Source organism: Mustela lutreola, chromosome 5 (assembly GCF_030435805.1).
Source record: "Mustela lutreola isolate mMusLut2 chromosome 5, mMusLut2.pri, whole genome shotgun sequence".
In the NCBI taxonomy this organism is placed as follows: Eukaryota; Metazoa; Chordata; class Mammalia; order Carnivora; family Mustelidae; genus Mustela; species Mustela lutreola.
This window is the reverse complement of record NC_081294.1, coordinates 95,842,138-95,865,697: the sequence shown is the minus strand read 5'-3', so window position 1 is coordinate 95,865,697 and position 23,560 is coordinate 95,842,138. Positions and strand designations below refer to the sequence as shown.

Below are 23,560 nucleotides of genomic sequence, written 5' to 3'. Positions count from 1 at the left end.
AGATCTTGCTAACAATGTTGTCTTTTCTTTGCAGAAGCTACCAATAAAATATTACTGGAAGACAGCCTACATTGCAGCCAAAGCAATAAGGCTTTCCTGAAGTGATTTTTTTGGGGGGTGGGGTGGGGTGGGGTGGAAATCTCTCAGTGTTAAACTAAGTGAGAAGGAACAAAGAGAAAAACATCTGATGGGAACATAGAATACAAAAGACTTTGCAAAAAACATCATTTCAACACTACTGAAAAAAAATCATATTAATACTGTATATAACAAAGGAAAAGTGGAAAGTCCCAGTATCAACCTGAGTCTTATAATTGTAGAAAGAGCAAGAAGATTGATTTGTTTAGTTGTAACAGTCACCTGGCATGACATCTTTTATATTTTGATTGATACTGGAATAAGGTGAACTATGCCAGGTGCTCAACCAGTGTCCAATGACCTGAACCCAGCAGCTAAGTCTGTTCTAGTAATTTGCTTGTGGAAATATATTCTGAGATTTACCCTGGTAAGGAACAATGAGGCACTAGGAAACACCCATGGCATGCAGTCAGGGCTCTGTGTTTCCAATGTAAGTAAAAGCAGTATGTAATGGGTCAACTCCATCAACTTTTGGGAATGGTAGAGCAATGTTATTGCCTCCATCTTAAGCCAAAGAAAAAAAACGTTAATTCTGTTATCAGACTGTAAATCTGTATCACAGTTCTTAGGAAAGAATATATATGCTTCTTTGCTCCTGATGAAACTTATTATGCTATAATGCTCATTTTCATCCTTTTTAACTCATTAGTAAAAAATTAGCTTGATAATTTTACTCTTACGGATGTATTAGATAGCAAGTGAGTGCCATCCTATTTTCCAGTCTGAAATTAAACTATTCCATTACAGGGGATGTCTAGTGGGGGGCGTATTATCACATACTGGTATATGTAAGGTATATGTTTATACACACACACACACACACACACACACCCCACACATAATGGTATAAGTAAGATAAGAAAACATTAATAAGCCTGATCTTTATCCCTTCACTCAAGAATAATTTTAAAAACAGGGCAATCTCTTCTCTGTTGGACTAAATACACAAAATAAAAACATGCGAGAGTCTCAGAATGATATTACTTCTTAAAGTCTCAAAAATGCACACCGGAATGGAATGGAATGGAGACCCATGAGTGGTCTTTCCTGAATAAAAATGAACTTTACAAAGGAGGAGAGAGACATCAGATGTTAAATAAAAACACATCAATTTTAGTTTTTATAAGCAAATGCAGGGTTCTGTTTACTTGAATAAAAGTTTAAAAAGATGATCACTCATGCCCCAATCTAAATTAATATTTTTTGAAGAGTGTGGAGGGAGTTCCATCTGGAAATTCATGCAAAATGAACTACAGGTCTCCTGTGATAATCTTCTGTCATGGTTTCTGGTTTATTTGTCAAAAATTAACATGCCTGGGGGTTGTGTACCTTTTTAAATAGCAGGGAAACCAGATTCATCTGTCCTCCAGTCACCCACTTAATTATCAGATTCTCTTCATTTTTATAAATCTGGCAGGATTAAGAGACTATGATTTCTGTCATGTTTAAACGCACACTATAATGAGATTTGCATTTTTCTTATTACTTAAAGTAATTAAACACATTCTTTTAAGAGGTGTGTTTTAAAGACTATGGTGGGTTCTTGTTCATCCATTTTTGTAAGATTTTCATTTCCACTTAGATGAGTAGCACTATCATGAATTAATATCTACTGGGTGAACATAGGCTTTGTGGGACCAGTAATTTTCACCTTTTCTTTATAGTGCTTAGAACAAGTTCCTAAAAGAAGAGAAGTTGAACTGGGGAAAAAGTCAGGGTGGGGGTCTCAAGCTCCTTAGAGAGCCTGTCTTATGGTTCTGGTGTCCTGCCCATGATGGAGAATAGGTACTTTCCACACACAGGCACCTGCCATATGGTGGGGGATGTGTAATACTTACAAGGGATATCAGTTACAGAGAATTTGGGAAATAGTGCCAACAGGTCCTCTTCTTTGGATATAGTAATGTAAGTACGTTATGTGCTGACCAACGGCAGTGGGCTCACTGCAGGTTTCGCTAGTCAGGAACACGTGTTAAAACAAATCTTTTTTTTTTTTTTTTTTTAACCTACACATATGTCTTTATTAAGTGCTATGTTAACCCACTTCCTGGGTGGAAGTGCCTGAGGAAAATGAGCAAGTATGCTGGACATGTCAACCATAAATGAATTCAACCTGAATATTCAGCGACCCAGCTGATGAAGGTCGGTTGTTTTCTGTTTTTCCCGGAGCAGGAGGGGCGAGGGTGTATGAGAGGGGTGACAGAACCCAGGAGGGTGAAGGTTGGAATCAGACAGGGAGATGTACACTGATCCCACAAATAGAACACAGAAAATGTAGCTGTGTAGACTCCTCTCACTTGGAGAAGTCACAGAAGAAGATCCAGAACCTGTAGGATTTCACGTTATGGCACAGGCCTATGATCCTCCTAATTCACAACAAGACTTCCTTGTGGCTCAATGACCCAGATAGAACACATGTATCTTCAGCACTTGGTATCAAATTCTAACTAAGAAATGAACAGAAAACATTAACTATCCTATAGTCTATGCGTGGCTTTATCTCAAAGGGATCACAAATTGGTGGCTTCGTGCTCTCAAGTAAAGATGCATCTTAGAGTTCATACCCTCTGATCTCAAGAAGGTGATTTAAAAAAGAAAAAGTATTTCAATAACAACAATAACAGTTGTATCAGGACACAGAGATGAGTCAAGTCCTTGTAACATAAGTTTGGGTAGTTCCGTAAAAATCTGCTAAACCTCAAGCATGTACAAGGCAATGCTTGTACACATACACACAAACACATACACACCCCCAACACATAATGGTATCAGTAAGATAAGAAAACATTAATAAGCCTGATCTTTATCCCTTCAGTCAAGAATAATTTAAAAAACAGGGCAATCTCTTCCCTGTTGGACTAAATCTACAAAATAACAATAGGTGAGAGTCTTACATGTTAAGAGAGAAAAAAGGAAACCATCACCTCTCGCCCTCACTGGGAGCCCAGCGTCTGTGTGGGACCAAGAGAGGTACATGGAACTCTAACCTGAGTCAGAAATCATTATTAAACTGTTAAAGCATGAGTGTTTTCAACAAAGTTGGGTGGCGGTGTGAAGCTATCTTTGGCCAGGGAGCTTCAGAGGCCATATATAATACGCGGGATCTCATAGGCAGAAGGCAGGGGAACAGGCGGGAATGAGGAAGAGGGAATTCAGGAGACGCGCTTCTCGACATAACACTTTACTGTTTGACCCACAGAAAGTCCTCACCTCCGTGCAAATGAGAAATGGGCTGAGGCACTGGGGGAGAAATTTCTTGGACTATCTTGAGGGCTGTTTCCTGTAAAGAGAAAGAGGGAAAAAAAATCACAACATGATTTTATTTTTGTAACATTATCCACATCCAGGATCGTCTTCTTTCTAGTAATACGTTTCTGTACATTCTCATCCCACATTCCTCTCTTCAAAAATGCTTCAGTTTTCCTTGGAGTGGGGGCTGGGAGTGGGGGGGAGGGAGAGTGAGGGAAAGGCCTTGAGTCCCAGCACAGTGTTCTGAGGGTGCAAGATATATGAACAAGCACATCCATCTATCACCAAGCAGCAGTCTCCCAGAGATTAATAACCTAAACATTTCCGTCCTAAAGAATAGTGTATATATAAATGTCTTGCTTCTCAGTCTTCCAGATGTTAACATCTGAAGCTACAGAACAGTTGTGGAGGCCTATGCTTCACCTGGTGGTGGGGATGGGGCTTTCTATTTTGGGAAGCAGCCTCAGGATTTTTTATTTACGGAAACCAAGTACATGTCTGAGTTCTCAAAAATAAATCCCTGTATTCCAGAATCCATGTTTTAAAAGCAGAAATGTCAGTATGCATCACAAAATACTAGGAAGAACCCAGTCATTTGGACCTATTTCTCCAATGACCCAGATCTAGCCCCTAAAGCTATTTTCTTCAACACCTCCCCCCAACCCCAGTTCGAAGCATCTGGGCTGTGACTGGCCAGGCAGACGTTCAAAGCCACTACCCCACAAAGGCTTTTTTTTTTTCTCTGAGAGTGTTTTCCTTGCATCCCACGGGGGCGGGTGAGCACAGACCGCTCGCTGCAAAGAGCACAGCTCCTTGGGGGCTTGTTACTTCCTCCATCAGAACACCCAACCTGCTGCTGGTCATTGAGAATGCGTGGTAGGCAGCTGGTGAGGGGCAGCTCAGGACAGCCCAGACCACCCGGCTTCCCTCCGCGTGTTTAATTAGATTGGCAGAATTATCTGAGGACCGGAGGGAACTGTATGTAGCTGGTTTAAAGGAGGAGGTGAGGAAAGGTTGCAGGCTAGCCTTATACTGTCTTGAAACATGGAGAATAAATCAGGAAGCTGTGTTTAATGCCTACCAGCCAGCCAGTTCCCACATTACTGATTTCAGAAATGGAAGTGACAACTGTGGCAAGGTGTGAGGAATACAAGACTACAGTACCTAGCTGCAAACAATGCATCGCCTGCGTGCAAATAAGAAGAGACCAACCCATTAGTGTTACCTTGAGGACTTCTGGGCTGGTTACATCTGTACTGAAATTTTTCGATTAACTTAAGGTTGCAAATTTTATAGAGATGTTGTCAACGGATGCCATTAACCTTATGACAGACAGCACAATTAAAGCCATTTGACTAGGAAGCACTGAAAAGCCTGTTTCTTTATGGGCAGAGACTCTAGAAGAACTTTTCTCTCTTTTGTAATGAAATTTATCATGTCTCTGCATCTGTTGTTCCTTGGGTCCCTGGAGAAATGGATTCTGCTTTTGCTATCCAGTAATCCAGTACTCTTTTTGTCCATCTATCTACACGGCTAAAGTAAGTTCCATCAACTTTTCCCAATAGCCTTCGTTCCCACCACCCTGTCTTTTCCCATCTTAGCTTATATATTATTCTTTGTAGCCTTAAAAGATCTTGAAAAATTCAAGATAGCTAAAAATTCTTGATTCTGAAAGGGAGATGAATCTAATGCCAGAAATCTTAGTGTGGATTTTGTTTATTTGGAAAAAGAGTTCACTTTGCTCACATCCCGTATAGAGCAAACTACCAGTAAGTTATCAGGAAAAACAGAAGAATTGATTGTTGGAAGCCAAGGTATGATCAGTTTAGTAATTCCTGCTACCGAATTCACTAAGAGTAAATAATAAGATCCATGAAACTTAATACCAAACTCTTAGCTCCAGGTTCTTTTAGAAAGTGGACACTGTATCTGGAGATTATGATGAGATCAACTAGAACTAGAGAGAGCTTACTGCCTATTTTCAACACTCTGAAGAAGGGAGAAACAAGGAGTTAACTTAAAACCCTTTTCACGTTTAGAGATTTTAATGACTGGTCCCCAGGAAGCCATGTAACATCTTATAATACATGGCAACTGATCCCTTTGAAGATGAACAGGCTGAGACAAAGATATATAGAGGTAGGTTAATTTAACTCTGCTCTTAATGAAAACAAAACAAAACAAAAAAAACCAACGCTACCATAACCATTTCTAATCTTTGGGTTTTTGCCTCTCCATTTCATGCTAACTTTCTAAGCCCATCGATTGAAAATGTTTCTCATCCACCCCCACATTGCTATAGAATCAAACCCAAATTCCCACATTTTTAACTTCAAGACTACAGGGCCATCTGCATAATCTTGTTCCTAACAGATCTTTCTTCCTGTTTCATGGCAGCTCTAAAGCCAGGTTTAAATGCCAATGTGTGCACACATGCACACCCCTCCCCCCTTCCCTGCCTATCACAAAGGTTCTTAAATGGAGTGGGATATTAGAGAAAATGATGGTGGCCTGAACTAGAATACCTGATAATTCATTACAGATAAGAGATTACAGCTTAACCTGAGGACAGCTGGGCAAGCTCAACAGAAGAATGGAAAAACCTCAGGAAGGGGACAAAAACTACCCAAAAAGAGCAGGATGATACAGTAGGGATAGACACTCTGGCAGCAGGAGATCCAGACTGGTATAGCCAATGAGCTGTGAGCTATGTTTACTGGTATTAACCAGGGTAGGGCCTTACGAGACATCAGCAGGCAAGAGAGAGACGCTAGAGATTTTAATCTGGCATGAACGTGTTGGGTGGACAGGTGAGTGGCCAAAGAAGGGAAGTTTAGGAGCGTAGATTAGGACATGAAAGGCCAACAGAAAAAACATCTTTGTGAGCAAACCAAGCATAATTAGTGATGCAGTAGAAATGAAGTGATGAAAATATTCTAGGTTACCAGCGACCCACATTTGGAAATTTTGAGAGAGAAGAAGTGGAGTGGTTGTGATAGGACAGGAAAAGGGTGGATGAGTCTGTAGATTTTTGTGTTATTACAGAATATTCCTCCATCTTCCTTCGGGAGAGGTAAAAAGATTAGGAGATTAGATGGGTGGGAGTTAATCTTCGTTTCTGTTTTTGTTGTGTTTTGATTTTAGAGAGGATAGGACAGAGCGAGAGTGAGAGCAACAGCGAGCGAGTGAGCGAGAGAGAGAGAGAGAGAGAGACAGACAGACAGACAGACAGAAAAGAGAGAGAGAGAGAATCTTAAGCAGGCTCCACATCCAGCAGGACCCAGGACCCTTGAGATCATGATCTAAGCAGAAATCAAGAGTCAGACGCTTAACCACCAAAGACACCCGGGCACTGCTGGGAGTTAATCTTTGAAGTCTGTGATCTTATTTGAAAGAAAAATTGATTTCTATGTTACCTACTCAGTCTCTGAGGCCTGGGGGACATACTTTTGTTATACAGTGAAGAAAATACCACTCATTTAGAACAGATTAAATTAAAAAGCACACCTTATATATGTATTCTTAAGAAATGAGGACCAGGCTGCTGTGGACATGCCCAGCAAGCCTCCAGGATGAGAAAGCAAGACGGACTGAAACCAGAGTCCTATACATGACCTTCACTCCTCACAGCACTGCTCTCTGAATTCATCCACCCATCTGCAAAGCAATACCTGAGAGGCTTTCCAATGAAAACTGGTGCCAGTTAATTCTCTGCCCATATGTGCAGCCCTTGCTTATAACTCAAATCCTGCTGCTCCCAGGGATTTGCTGGCTCTTGGATCTTTGAGTGCTAGGACACTTCATAGACCGCTGTTATCACTGCTGATGTTTTTGACCTAGTAAAGCAAACCTTAGCAGTGGTCAGGCATTTGGTAGGTAATTAATGCTAGGGTCCCGGGGGTGGGGTGGGGGGAGGACTAGCACAGCCAGTATACAAGCAGTATAACAAAATGGGACTTTACCTCATGGCTCTGCACAGGGTGCCTCATTTTCAAGGCAGTTATGGTTTAGAAAGTGATTTCCAGATTAATTAAATTGTTTGATTGCTTTGTAATTAGGTTGGAGAAGTCCTGTGTCTTTACCACAGAGAAACAAGCTGCAAATCTTTTTAAAAGGCATATGCTGTACCCACCACAGATTATTAATGTGCTTTTAATAGCTGTCTGTTCACAAAATGATAGTTTCTGGTTGCCTTGATTTTTCTATCTGGACTGAGGGAATCCAAGAAATAATGATAATTGCCGTCTGAAACTCCTGGTGGATCAAAGAGTAAGCCCCCCATTTGAATCCTTGTTGTCATTACTTGACGATCAGCTTAAATGACTTGTGGCGTTTTACGCTGTAACAATCAATACCATGGTTCCTGTCGCTTTGTAGGAGACTCTGAGTAACATACTGCCATTGCTGTAGAGTGTAAGACCAAACCTGCAAGTATCAAACCTAGCATCTCCTTCCAAGATGAATTTCAGCAGATAAGATGGGCACGGGAACAGTTAGGCAGGAACCTCAGGCTGAGTGAGCTTGCAAAGACAGTAGTTCCCAACACCTGACCCTTTTGACTCTAGCCTAACAGACCCAGCTAATACAAGAAAAGTTAAGTCTTCCTCTCACTTAGACAGCTGTCTCAGCAACTGGCTCCTCTCCAGATACGATTGTGGAATATTAATTAAAGCTGGGCAGCTGTTTAGAGTCTAAGTGGACACAGAAAAACCTTGATTGGCCTTCTGTGGAATTGTCTCTGGGTAGTCTGTGAGGGGTCTAGAGCAAGCCAATGAGTAGAAGTAGACTCATCTGCCTGGTTTTCAAGTAAATACAAGATTGCAGACAATGAACCAAAACTGTCATAAAATCTCGGTTCTCTGAACTTGTTTTGGTTTCCCCTGTCCCTCATTGCTTACTGATCGATCCTTCCAGCAGCCAAGACCACTACTATCATTTGATTCATTCATTCAACAAATATGTATCAATCCTCCACACCATGTAGAGGGCAATAAGATTTGACTTACATTTTAGAAAGATCCATCTGGTGTTCTGTGGCCTATGGGCTATAAGCAGGTGTGAGCGGAAGCAGGGAGATCGGTTAGGAGGCTACGAGCTCAGACAAGCTAAGGAATGATACTCTGGGTGGGGTGACTTAAGATCTCAGGTGCTCTCTGGCACTAGAACAAATAGGACTGGCTGAAAACTGAACTGAGTGGAATGATAAGGGAAACAGAAGAAACCAAGAGGACTCCTAGATTCTAAGACTAAGCCAGTGAGTAAGATGGTAGCAGTAACTGAGACAGGAAAGACCAAGGGGAGGATAGGGTTTGAAAGTGTGAGACAGAACTAAGAACATAACTCCATTATCTGAGTGGGTATTAGGCTCTTTCACTTACAGAGACACCACATCAAATGATTTCAAATATATCAAAATGTACTCATATGCCACCTTTTAGGCAATTATATAACAATGTTATACTTAGTTGCAGTTCTCATGTAACATTTATATTAATTATATAAAAATTCTGTCATATAAAAATTCTGTTGTAGTTGTTACTGTACTTGAGAGCAGGTAACATTTTTCTGCTCACATTTTTAAATGCCTAACAGACTGAATAATCCTGATCTGAGTCAGACACTCAAACCACTCAAGAATGCTAGTGAAGGGTTTATAGAGAAGGAAAATTCTATAGGCTAAATATTGAAGATTGAGTAATGATAACTTCAATCACTGTCTGTGTCACCACAGGTAAAACCAAATGGAATTTAACAACGTGTATTCTCTTCCCTTTCTCTCTTCCTCTAATTGCTATTTCTAAATATTTGATGGGGAGGATAAGCTTTAGTTATACACGTAGATACACACAAAGTGTATTTTGAATTCTCAGTGCCCAACCTAGTCTCGAAGATATAGAAAACTAGAAACAGACAGCTTTTTAAACCCAATAATTATGTATTAAGATCTTTTTGTTCACAGCTTTGAGCTACGTACTATAACAGATTAAGTGGCGAACAAGACCCAAAGAGCTAAAAATCTGATAGAGGCCGCTAACTCTAGATATCAGCCAGCTCTAGACTCATCTGGGAAAACCAATTCTGGATCCAAATTCATGTGAAAAAGAAGTGTTCTTAAGCCAAAGCTCTTAAATGTATCAAAATTACTTACTAAAAATGAACGCTCAATGACAATACCATATGGAGAATGTACTGTGTCACAGCAGACTGTTGAGAAATGGACACAGCATGCTTTCTAAGGAATGACTGATGAGGCTGGAGGTGGAAAACATGCAGGGAGTAAAAGAGAGATCCAATAGCAGGTCAATTTCTATGTCATAAGACTCCCAATGATGCCTATTGTCTCCATTTTATGAAGCTGGTCCTCTGGAATTTGTGTACTCTATTTGAAATGCTGTGGCACTGACATGAATCCCTTGGAGATGTGTTATAATGGGTTCTTGAGAATGTTTTAGCTTTTCATTGACCCTTCCTTATTACTCTGAATTGATGTCACATCTCAAGGTGATCCCGAGTAAAGACCGGTGAATGTCAAGAATGATGAAGAAAGTTGATTTTTAGTTGTGTATTTTCCTCCCATCTACAGTAATTCATCTCCCCACAATAGAGAAAAGATTATTTTGAGTCTTTGTTTAAAGTTGCTGAGTAGCACTGGTGAGGTCAAGGAAGGGGAGTTAATAACATAGCCACTGTAACAGATACTCCTAACTTTCATGCAATTTTATGAAACTCGATGCATTCCTTCATCTTAGATAATTAATTAGTATCTGAATCAGGATAAAAGACTAAGTTAAAGAATGTAACCTACGGTGCATGTTTTCTTTTTCTGTCATACAGGAAGGGATCTCAATTCTTTAACATAATTAGATACAAAGAATATCCCTTTTTACTTAGAAGAGTAGGGTGGGTGCCATCAGGAAATTGGTTCTTCTCAGATTGTTTGCTTCAACTGCTCAGTAATTTCTAGTCAAAGAGCAAGTATTTAAATGACATGGTGCATATGCATATACCTTGCTAAATATAACCTGAATGTAATCTCTATTATATATAAATCTCTATTACTTTTTTCTTTCAGTTCTTCATAGTTAAAAAAAAATACATTTTCGACTTAAGAGGGTCCCATTTAACAAATACTAAATGTTTCTTTGGCTGCTGGTACACCAGTATTCTATCTGAAAGAAGCAAAATACATACATTTTTTCTTTTAATAGTTACCTAATCATTTTCAGTGAGTAACTCCAGAAACAGGTTCAGACCTAAAAGAATCAAAGACATTCAATTCTACTGCTTCATTATAAAATAATAAGCTATGTGCCAAGTATCTAACAATTCAGAATTGTGACTCTGAGTTCCCATAAACCATACTGATGTTGGAAATTCCCTGGCCCTGAGACTTTGCTCTAATATTTTTCTTTCACTCTTCTCTTTCATGTCCTTATATCAATAAACAGTTCTCATCTGCAGTGCATAAGAGACTCACTTGGGAAGCTTTAAAAATGGGATTATGGACATTGGGGAGGGTATGTGCTTTGGTGAGTGCTGTGAAGTGTGTAAACCTGGTGATTCACAGACCTGTACCCCTGGGGATAAAAATACATGTTTATAAAAAATAAAAAAATTAATAATTCAAAAAAAATGCTGATATCCAGGCCCTAACATGACCCTTTTTAAATGAAGTGATTGTAATATGCCAGGACTCAGAAGCATGACCTTAGAATTTGCTTATATACTATAAATCAAATTCGAAACATCCACTTGTCCCTCAGACCACTTAACCAGGAAGTTTGGATATATATATTTTTTTCACTTCCCCATGTCATTCTACAGTGCAACTTCCCTCCTTGTCTCAGGTACAATATTAGTTCAATGTTCCTTTTACAGATTCACTTCATGTGACCTCCAAGTATTGTCCAAATAGGACTAATGCTTGAAATTCCTCCCCTATCAATCCAAACAAAGAGCATCCTACCATGTGAACACGCTGGAAATCCCACCTGCCCACACGTGTTCTCTGAGATTAATCAAATAAATGATATACTTCCTTTACCCAGTCCTACTGGTACCCTTCACTTCATTATTCTCACTCTATTATTAGACAAGGAAGAAAGATGGAAACAGAACATAATAAGATCCTGCACTCATGTGGTATAAATAAAACGAGGGAACCATGCATTCAGAAGAGGGATGGAAGGCCATACAGAGGCAACCTCCGATCTGAACCTCCAGGGAAAATGGTAGATGAAAGACTGAAAGGAAAGGAGACTTTTGAAGCAGAGGAAACTGAACAAGCAAAGGGACAGAGTACAAAAGAGAAGGCCTAATTTACCTACTTTAGTTTTACTACAAAAGCAATTATACAGACACAGTAAAAAAAAAAAAAAAAAAAAAAAAAAAAAAAAATGGTTCAAGAAAGGACACAATAAAGATTAAAAATTTCTCCCGAAGTCTGACTTCCATTCACTGATTCCTTCAGACATTTACTATGAGCTCAAGCATCATGTAAGGCAGCAGGTTCTGGGCTCCTGTGCCCATATCCCAATCCCCAATTCTACTCTTCAGGTGCAACCTCTTTCAATAGGGTATGGATCTATCTAGAAATACATATAGATGTGCAAGCATGTACTATGAATAAAAAAAAAAAAAAACCCCAAAAGAATACCATGCCATTTATTTGTGTATGTATAGTTTTAAATTTGCTTTTTTCTTCATAATCTACATCTTTCTGTGCCACCACACCGATATCTGTCATCATCTTTATCATCAAATAAAATTCCAGTATGCCATAATTTACTTCGTTTCCTATTAATGGATATTAGACTGATGTCAATGCTTTGAAGATTCAGTATCTTGTAAATACTTTCTGGAGGAGGTCACTCAGAGGATGTGACCTCCACTGGATCCGGAAGGGACCCAGGTAATTGGAGGCTGCAGATCCCCTCTGTGGTCCACGGAATGTATACTCTGCTCACCGTTCCCATAGGTAAAGGTCTTCCAAGGACAGAGCCCTGAGAGAGAGCTGGGCTAAATATATGACTGAACCCAGTTACATCTTCTATGTAAACTTGTAAGATTCTGGTCACGAGGCACATACCTGCTCCCCTGGAGGCCCCTCAAGGCTGCCTTGTAAATAAGTTCCCTTGCTCTTAAAGCTGCCACTGGCCAATCTGCAGCGTGAGTGATCCTGAGGATTTTTTAAAAATATGTTAACTCTCTGTTTCATTCTCTACAAACTACCTGGCTCAAACTTTCTTCTTCCGAATTGTTAGGTTAGTCTTTTTTTTTTTTTTTAATTGATTCATTCTGTTTTTGTATTTTTACACTAAGGCAATTCTGTTAATGCACTGAAGATGTTCCATTTGTTCTTATCTTTTTATGTTGGTTATGTTATTTTTCCAAGGAGAAATTTTTGTTTAACCAAATTTATATCAACCATTGTCCTTTATGACTTTAGGTCTTGTACCTTGTTTTAGGTCTTCTCCACTTCCAAAGTCTTTCCTCAATGCAGCCATGCTTTCTTCTAGTACTTTTATGGTTTCTTGTTAATCAAGTTTTTTTCTGTATCTACACGGGATTTATTTGTGTATGGATGGAGGTAGCAGTCCAGTTTATTTCTTTTCTAAATGACTAATCAGCAGATTCAAGATCATTTATTGGCCTTAACAATCTACATTTTCCCCAATGATTTAAGCAAGGCACATTTAAGGACTGCCAAGTCATTGATGTCATGGAAGCAAAGTTGTAGGAATTAAGGCAGGGCAGGGCGGTGAATGGTGGGAAGCACAAAGAATGAATGAACATCAAACTAGAAAAGCCTGCTGGCCAGGTGGAACTATCCTTTAAGACAGTATTCCAGGTGATTCTGTATCTGGTGGGAACCCTGGAGTCCCTGTTTTTGTCCAGTACGCCAGGCGATTCTTGGGCACACTAGAGTTTTCGGAATCCTAACTTCAGAACAGTGATTCTTAATCTTGGATTCATATTAAAATAGTCCAGCGGACAGTAAAACAAACAAATGAAAAACCTCAATGACAAGGCACACTTCAGTCCAATTAAATCAGAATGAGGACCTTGGATGGGGCAAGATTATTTTTAAAGCTTTCCGGGTGATTCTGATGTGCATTCAAGTTTGAAAAACACTGTTTTAGATTCTGCTAAAGCCAGTGAATTTTACAGATTAAGTTGTTCTCTAACTGTACTAAGTATCAAAAATCCCCTTGGGTGCTTTTAAAAAAGATATATACTGATGCCAGGTCAGATACATGGAGTTTCTGATTTAATTGGTCTGGGACCTGGTATTTTTTTAAGCTCTGCAGGTGATTCGAATATGCAGTGAGGCTTCAGAATTCACAGAACTATAATTCTCAACCGGAGAGTGTATCAGAATCACCTTGAGAATCAGACCACAGATTACTGGGCACCACCCCCAGAATTACTTAATTAGTAAGTATGGGTTGGCTCCTTAGACTCTGTATTTATAACTAGTTCCTGGAGCTGCTGATCTGGGATCACATGTGGGTACCACTACACTCATGTATGTCAGGACAAACCATGAATGTTGCTTTAAAGATATAATTACATTTAGGTTTAAAAAAAACACACACACACACACACAAAACATTTCAACAAAGAGAAATGTGATTGAGGTAGATACAGGCAGTGAGAGCAGGTCAAAAGAGGGAACCTGGTCCTTACTCCGCTGCAGATGCCCTGAACCGGGGCAGGGGCCAGGACGAAGCACCAGAGGTCAAATTTCAGAGGGAAACTAAGACTTAGCATGGAAGGTGGCATGGAAGATGCTGGGTGGCCAGGTACAATGACATTGCTAAAAGTGAGAATGAACAGAACTGGTGATAATCAGCTTGCCTACTGAGTAACAGCTGGAGCTGAGGTGCTGCTGGGACATGTTCAGATGGAGAAAGCTCCGGCAAATAGAAATATGCATCTGTGTTCAGACAAAATGTCCAGGCCCAGGATAGAACTGGAGGAAAAATCAGCACATGCATGAAGTACCAGGTCTTGGGAAAGGACTGCTTGTCACAGGTAAAAGGGTGACAAAGGATGTAACACAAGAAGATTCCAATAGTTAAAATGGATGAGGGCACAGAAAGGAGCCAATGGGAAGGATGGGAATATTGAAGAAAGAATTAGACAAAGTAATGGAATAGAAATCACCAAGAGGTAGGAAATGGTTCCTGATATTAAATCCTCTATAGAGCTCAGGCCGAATAATAATATTTTACAAAGAAATCACTGATCTGACCACTGGGAGATGATGATTTTAGTGGAGCAGGGCGATGGGAGTAGTGTCATGCCTCTCATTTATGTCATCAGTGAACGCTGGCCAACATTGGACCTGACTAGTTTCCCAAGGGAAATGGAGTAGGACTTGCTGGCTCGACTTCACGGAGACATAAAATAAACATAATAATAACATCCGCACTTGGTTATTAATTTAATCAACTTATAATTTTAAAAGAAATTTTAAATGTTATAATAGCTCATAATTTCACAGAATGATTTTTAAAACCTCCTATTAAAAATGTGCTCTCAGGGGCGCCTGGGTGGCTCAGTGGGTTAAAGCCTCTGCCTTCGGCTCATGTCATGATCCCAGAGTCCTGGGATCGAGCCCCGCATTGGGCTCTCTGCTCCGTGGAGAGCCTGCTTCCTCCTCTCTCTCTGCCTGCCTCTCTGCCTACTTGTGATCTCTCTCTGTCAAATAAATAAATAAAATGTTTAAAAAAATATTTTAAAAAAATGTGCTCTCAGGTGGAAACTGGCTGAAATAATTTATAAGTGAGGGGTAAGCTTTTGCATTTTATGCTATGAAGCTACAGCAGGACAAAAGCCTTTCCTCTGTTATAGGCCAGAGGATTTACAATTTTTCAATCTTAGCACAGGCCCATTTTCCTTAGGATATTTCTAATTAACATCTTCTTAACTAGAAAATGGAGGAGTTCTGCTAAATAGTTTTGTAATGTTTTCCAACAGCAATTAACTCAGATCACCCCTCCCACCCCAAAAGAACCCCCATTTTTATTTAACAACACATGTCATAAAAAAGCATTCTGATCTTCATGCAGATTCTGGCTGCTCTGCGGCAGAAGCATGTGTCTCCAGGTGAAGTTAGGTAGAACGCAGAAGCATATGCCCATCAGCACGGAGGGGCTGAGTAAGGATAAATCAGACTGAGGGGATAACTTTAGTACTGCTCCTAATATTGGAAAATGCTAAACATAAAACTGTGTAACTGCTTCGAACTGAAGGCAGATGGTGAGGGTGGAAGCAATATGCACGTGGGATTTTGCTGGTGAAATGCTGAAAATCCACAGTAGAGGAACTGCTCAATTTTAAAATAACTTTAAAAAACCTGACTCTAAAGGTAACATGTGTTCATGTTGGAAGATTTGGAAAATGAACTATAAAAATGAAAGTGGTAATCCTTTTAACGTAGTATGGTATTTTTCTTTAGCCCGTTTATGGATAGTGTGTGCACATACACGCACACTTTTATTTTATTTTCTTAAGTCATCTCTGCACCCTACATGGGGTTTGAACTCACAAGCCTGAGATCAAGGCGCGCGCTCCACCGACTGAGCCAACCAGGCACCCTGGAAACATACTTTTAAATAGGATCACAGGGATGACTGGGTGGCTCAGCTCGTTAAGCCACTGCGTTCAGCAGAGGCTGTGATCCTGGGGTCCTACGATGGTCCCCCGCATTGGGCTCTCTGCTCAGTGATGAGTCCGTTTCTCCCTCTGACCTTTCCCCCTCATACTCTCCCTCTCTCAAATAAATAAATAAATAAATAAATAAAATCTTTTAAAAAAATAGGATCACAAACCATATTCAGTTTTTGTATCCTGTTCCTTATAATTAGGTTGTAATCACAATTATCCTATGCCATTACATTTTTTTTCCTATGATGGTTTTTTAATGGCTACACATTATTCATCACACAGATGGACTACAATTTAAGCATCACTCCTCTTACTATATACAATATTTAGGTTGTTGCCCATTTTTGTGCTATTATAAATAATGCTGCAATTAATATCCTTAAATATGTATTTCTGAGTACTTTTCTGATTAATTCCTTAAATTATATTTCATGAAGTGCAAATAATAGTTCAAGTGATGGAAACTATTTTTAGTGCTCTTGACAAAATACCACTCTGCTTTCTAAAAAGATTATAAATTTACATTAATATACTGAGCATTACTATCTCACTATACCATCACCAGAAATGATTATTACCATGCGCTGCTTTTTAATATTTGCAAATCAGGTAAAACTGGTATTTCATTATTTCAATTTGCATTTCTTTGATTAGCATGAGGTCGGACTTCTCATTCGTCATTTCTACTTCTTCCTTTGTGAGTGGTCTGTTCATGTCCTTTGCCTATTTAGTGGGACATTAGAATTTTTTCTTTCATTCAAGAGATTTCTTATGACTTAATAATGCTAAACTTCTGCTCATGATATTTGTTGGAGATATATTCTTAGTTACTAGTGTTTTCATTTTTTATGGTGGTTTTCACTTATAGAATTATGAGTTTTTAATATACTCATATTACCCACCTTTTCCTTAGCTGTTTCTTCGACTTTTTCATGCTAAGAAATTATTTCCTCATCCTGAATAACTACATATTCTTTTTACTTTTTAGGGCTTAATTTTTACATATCATTTAACAGTGGGATGAAAATCCTTTTTGCATATAGCATGAAGGGAGTCCACCTCCTGTATTTTCATACAGATAGCCAATCTTCACACTACGACTAGCTGGTTTAAACTCTGTCTTTCTCAGGGCTGTGTGATGTTTTCCTCAGCATATCATTATCAATCCCTGGTAATTTTTATTTCACATGTGATCAACTGCTTGCACTGTCCTCACCCTAAATGGTGTCTGCTAAACTCAGGTAGTCAGGTCCAAGTCCTTGACTTTATGTGGCCAACGGTAACTACACAGTCTTCCAGATATACTTTAGTCATTACGTCCAGTTACTAGAGTGAGTATTTGCATCCTTATGCTCACCCAGTAGCTTCTGACTGGTCTTCCTAGAGAAGAGGAATTTCCCACATCAGGACCACTGCCTCCCCAGGAAGGATGCCACCATCCATGTTTCCAGCTTTCTTTGCAATGAGGGCGTAGTCGAGGCTTTGCCAATTAAGTCTCAACTCAACGTTGGCTTGAAAGAAAACACTATGAGGAAGCAGGTGACTAATTAATTTTTATGGCAAGAGTGGTGGCAGGAGCACATCTCTTGGGAGTGGGGGCAGCAGCATTTGAGTTTCTGGAATTCAGGGATCAGGGCCAGTAGCCAGAAGTTGCTCTGCATAGTACCACGTGGTCTATGCATTTTTGAGGCTATGTGGACTTCGATGCTCTCTCTTTTGTCCTTCTGAAAATTATCTGAACTACCTAATACACCTTAATAAATTCCTCCTCTCTTCAACTACAGAGTGAACATGTTGCTTGCAATGAGACAGCTACACACACAATTACACTATCAGGAGTATTTGGATTAGAGTTGCTTTAGAACTATGATTTAACATGGGGAGATTATATTTTTTAGCTTTTTCTCCAATAAACAGGACATGTCTTTCCATTATTCAAAAAACAGTTTTGCTTTCAAATCAAGTTTTATTGCTTCTACATAGCCATCTTTTTCAAGTCTCTTTTGGTCACTTCAAAGGCATGGTATTTATGCCATTTCTTTGGTGGAAAAGAGGGTATAGGAAAAAAGAGTAGAATGCTAACATGAATTGATCCCTTTCTTTCACTATCATTTCTAACTGGTTATAGCTGATAATACTCATTATTAATTTCTACATATTCATCTTGTATATAATATGCTTAATGAATACTTTCATTAATTTTCATACTTACACACTTAATTCTCTTGCATATTCTAGGTTATATCTGTCATCCGAATACAACAAATCTTACCTAGCTCTTATAGATTTTGTTTTAGTTTTATGTGTTGCTTGACTACAAAGAACCTCTAGAGTAAAGTTAAATAATAATGGGGAGATATTTTAATAAAATGCTGACAGTATTTTGGTGAGGTAAGACTGGCTATCTGAATTAGATGTGTCTTCCTGTATTACGCAACCCTCTGTGTGTTCTCATTTTCTAAAACATTTTCAGCAAGAATAGATGTTTAATTTTATGAAGTGCCCTTTCAACATCTATTGAGATAAACATCTGACCTGCTGCTTTGATGTATTAGTACCACTCACAACATTAAATCAATCAGCATTCTTGGGATAAACCTTATTAGTTTATAGTAAATAACTCTCACAGAGTCCTATTACAACTCTCACATTTATATTTCAAAGTGAGGTGTGGTGGTAGTTTTCTTACTCTGTGTTAGAGTATTTTCTTCTTTCCCTCCGTGACACACAAGGAAATCACTGCTTTTCATGCTAGTATGTTTATTTTAAATGTTTAAAAAACATACCTGAATGTCTATCTTGCTAATGAAGACATTCAAAAAGAGTAAATATAACACTTGTTCTCTGCCTCACTCCCCAAAGCTGAGAAACCTGGCGTATGTGTGCTTTTGCTTTATATCTACACCTTTCATTTTGGCTGATGGGAGTTCCGGATCTATCCTGTTGTTAGTGAATCATTATTTACACTGTTGCACTTCCAAACTATCTTTTCAAAGTTTTAGTATGCTCAACATAATACTTTTATACCCCATCTTTCCAATTCTTTAGTTCTTTCACTCTTAGCTACCTATCTTTAAATGAGTTCCTCAGGAAAGACTTATGAAAAGTGTATTTTATGTGACCTCCAATGAATGATAATGCATTCATATATACATACATACAATATCTTATCAAATAGAGCTCTGTGGCCACAACATCATTATCTGGCAATTTGTGGAAGGAAGTCTGACACCAGAATAAATTTTATACCTTTGTCAGCAATCGATTTATTCTTTTCTGTTCAGAAGTACACTTGTGTTTTTCTTTCACTGCTTAAAAAAAGAAAGTCACAGGACTATATCCAGGGCAGAGATGAATTTTTGTTTCTTGTTTTTGTTACTTGGTCTCTCTTCCAACACAGGTCTTCATTAAAGTATCTTTGATTATTGCTTTCATTTCATTTTTCTGGTTCCCCACCAGAAAAATATATTGTTATAAATTAATTAACAAACCCTCGGTTTATCTGAGGTAGATGTTTAAAACTATTAAGTGCAGTTCCTCAGATATAATAGAGAAAGATAAGGCTGTTGGGAGAACAATGGATGTAAAACGGCTTTCTTGTAGTAGGAGGAGACTGCTAAATATTTTGCTTGTTGGCTGAGGTACAACGTGTCTGACGTCAGGAAATGCAGCACAGGAAAGTGAAATTCACCATCTTGTGGAAATGTTCTGTTTCTGCCTATCAGGCTCTTAGACCGTTTCTGAGGTCCAGCCATGTATTGAATGTATTAGAATCATGAGATTCTATATTATATGTAAGGTTAATTCTTCCTAAGCACGTGCCCAGTCTTTGGCAAACACCTACTCCGTGTTACTGCAGTTTTACAAACTGGGGATGATGGGGCATTACAGGCATTTCAGTGAAAAGTATGATTAGCTAACAAACACAGAAGTTTTAAGCCAGCCACTCACCGTGAGGTATGTTCATGTCAGAGACTCAAATTTAGGTCTTGTAACTTCTACCTTTGCTAGTAAAGAAAATTTGCGGAAATGAAATGTTAAGCAGGAGTCAGGTAAGACAGGCACATAATCATGACAGAAATAGTTAAGGCCTCACATGACCACAAGAAATGAACATCCATCATTTATGTCAACAGTAAGTTCAGGAGAAGTGAAATATGCCAACTTCACAGAGCTCCTGACAAAGCAGACTGCGACTGCTTATGGGAAATTTGTTGCAGAGGAACTATGTACATCTCTTGATGTAAAAATCTGCCTGGGTCTCCAGAGAAGGATGAAGAATTTACATTTGGCCTTTCTCTTTTGAAAATCAAAACTGTCAAATGAAATGACTTGTGATAAGCTTCAAACCCACATTTCCTACTAAAATAAGGACACAAAAACACCAAATGTGAAACCACTCAAAATTTTTTTTTCTTTCAATTTCAAGGATGTTAGAATGTCCCACACCAAATTACTGATCCTACAAGGAAGAGGGCTTTTATCAATCAAGGAGCTTGCTTCACTTCCTACATTTAGCCAATTTAAAATATTTTACATATGCCAACAAGAAGTGGGGTTTGCTCTTTGCCTGAGATCAATCTCTCTCTTTTTCTCTCAGACACATAAACACAGACAACCATGTACGCACATGTGATTGGTCCCTCATTCTCAAATCTTCAAAACTAAATTCATATGATCAAGGGGTCACTTTGGTCACTACCATAGTGTTCCAGAACTTGTCCACATGGGCAAAAATAAGGCTTTCATGCCTGAATGCTCTAGTTTACAGACATACCACAAACGGAGACGTAACTGCCACTCCAGTAAACACAGGGATGGCTTTCAGACTGTGACTGGGAGGCCCAGGCCGCAGGACAACCAGTTTTCCCAACCAAAGTACTTCCAGATGGAATATCCATCCTCAGATGATATCCATGGCCATGTCCAGGACATGCCTGTAGGTCATTCAGGCATGCTGCCCTCCATCTTAAGTCTGTAGGGTCCAATCTACTTTCGTATTCTAAATCCTTTCCTTATTATTTTAGATGCTGAGAAACCATTTTTTCATCAGCCCCTAGAGTACTAGAAACATGTACCCAGTGAAAAACATAAGGCCAGTATAAATTAATCTGATAAATAACATGATGCAAGGGAAAAAACTCCTTTAAAATGGAAGAACAGGAAATACGGAGTTACAGCCTCGGAATAAATATTAAAAAAGAAAATTAGAATAAATACATATAATCCAATCTCCACCTTTAACAGAAAGGAAATTAAAGGCAAGTGAAGATAAGAGAACTGTTCAAAGTCATCCATGATTAATAACAACACGTGATAGAACGAAAAGAAAATTAATCTGAAATATAACTACTTTATATCTACTGAAAAAAGGTACATGTAATTAAATGCTGCTTTTTCATTCACTGACAACTGAGACCACAACAGATGCACCAGTCTGGAACATTTATGCTTTGGGGGAAATTCTCAAGTGTACCTGTATTAGAGATTCTGTGCCCAAAAGGAGGATGTTGACAGGACAGTGAGCAGCAACCTATGATTAAGACATGCACAGTTTTTATAAAAAGGAAACCTGCCCTTTCTCAGTCACTTGTTGACTAGGTAGGTGTGATTTCCTGCTGACCCTCCTTCACTGAGATTAGTCATGTGGGGTCTTGTTAGTATATTGCTGACACGCTTGTCTCCTGACCAATAGTTACTCTTTTCATGTATTAAAGCAACTTAATTAATTCCTAATATAATCTGAAATTGTTCTCTCTCCTCAAAACACACCATACATGGTAACTATAATAACAAGATGCCTATAAATCGACATGTTTATTTATGAAAAGTGAGCTCCCCCTGCTCCACTTCAGGTGGGAGACGCAAGCTCTTTCACAGAGTAGTACAGAAGAAACATAAATGAAGAAAACTGCTGATCTAGAACCTGTGTCAGGCCCAGCAGAGGAAAACGAATCAAACTTAACTCTGGGGATGTTCCCGGTCTTCCCCGATCCTTCCAAAAGACAACTTCAGGGACTATACCACAGAGTCCTGCTGGGAATGGTGCCAGAGGCAGTAACTGGGAAACCAGGTGTCAGACCTAGCTCTGATACCAATAAGCCCCGTGACCGGGAACACGTAGCTGCACTTGGTCTCCGCTTCCTAGAATGGTTTTGAAATACGCACGTGGGCGTGCACACACATATACACAGTAAATCTTCTACTCAGGCAAAAGAGGCCTCTCCAGCCCAAAATGTGACAAAGGGGAACCTTCTCTGGTTGAAGCACAGGTGAAGGAGGGGGCTGTGAACCTCCCTCCTAAATAACTACATAACCCTTCCTACTCCCGACCCCTGAGGCAGGCCCTCTTGGAACTGCTGCGGTTCTCGTCCACTGGAACTGACTTTTTATTTTTTACTTTTATTTTGATTGACTGATTGATTGATTGATGAGCGAGAGAGTGTGTGAGCGTGGCGAGGGGAGGGAGAGGGAGAGAGAATCCCAAGCAGACTCCGCACTGAGCTGACCTGGGGCTCCATCTCATGACCCTGAGATCATGACTGGAGTTGAAACCTAGAGTCAGACACCTAATGGACTGCACCACCCAGGTGCCCCTGGAATGGACTCTTAAAACATATGCTGTTTGTTTGCCAAAGCAGCTCTAAATCAGACTAAGTACACAGCTGAGGGATCTCCAAAGGCTGGAATGCCGAAAGGGGAACATCACAGACTATGACACCTGTACTGCAATGGGGACCATGACAGAGACGTCACATTCCACTGTCAGCAGCCCACCTGAAGACTGCAACAAGCCTGTGTTCTAACTTGCTTTGTATTTTCACACCATGGTATCCCATTATTTTAACATTATGGATGCAGATTGGTCACAAAAAACACCTGAAGACTTTCTGAAAACCTCTCACTGCTGGGGTACTTTATAATACTGCAAACAAAGTCATATTTAAGCGATCGTATGAGGTAGCATGGGCAAGTTCTGTTATTTAAATTTTTATATATATGAGGAAGTTGAGATATAGTGATTTGCCCAAGGGAGCAACGCTGATACATGGTAGAGATGAGTGAAAATCCTGATCGGAACCCCAAGGCTCAGCGTTTATTACACACACCATTTAGTCCTTCATCGGTTGTTAAAGATCTCCAAATTAAAAGGGTTCGGTGGCAGGATCAGGGTGACATAGCAGGTGGAGGTTTCTACGCTAGAGTCTAATAAGTCCTCGGTGTCTGGGAAAGCGGGGACACGGGGTGAAGCGTGAACAGCTAGGCAGCTTTGTGCTATGGTTCCCCCTTCACTGACTTCCCTAACTTCACCAGGTCACCATGATGTCACTGGGGACAGAGTTCCTGGAAGTTCAGCAGATTAGCTATTGTTTCACCTGGAGAGAACACACTTGAGATGTACTTAGATACGTGTAAAGTTATTCCGGTGCCTACACAACACATTCCTGATGTTTATTAAATGCCGTTTGCAGCAAGCATTAAAGAGCATTTCCTGTGG

The 23,560-nt window shown here is 39.5% G+C and overlaps 1 protein-coding gene across 13 annotated transcripts in view; it reads right to left on the bottom strand.

Annotated features, from left to right (window-relative positions):
- Positions 1-23,560, bottom strand: part of MAST4 (microtubule associated serine/threonine kinase family member 4) — a 551,227-nt gene that overhangs the window by 74,744 nt on the left and 452,923 nt on the right. For all 13 annotated transcript variants that reach the window (XR_009353981.1, XM_059175136.1, XM_059175141.1 and 10 more), the window contains one exon: positions 3,349-3,418. Coding sequence is in view for 12 of the 13 variants with exons in the window: in XM_059175136.1 (XP_059031119.1) it covers positions 3,349-3,418 (70 nt within the window). In the remaining variant the exon portion in view is untranslated. The remainder of the gene's footprint in view (positions 1-3,348; positions 3,419-23,560) is intronic.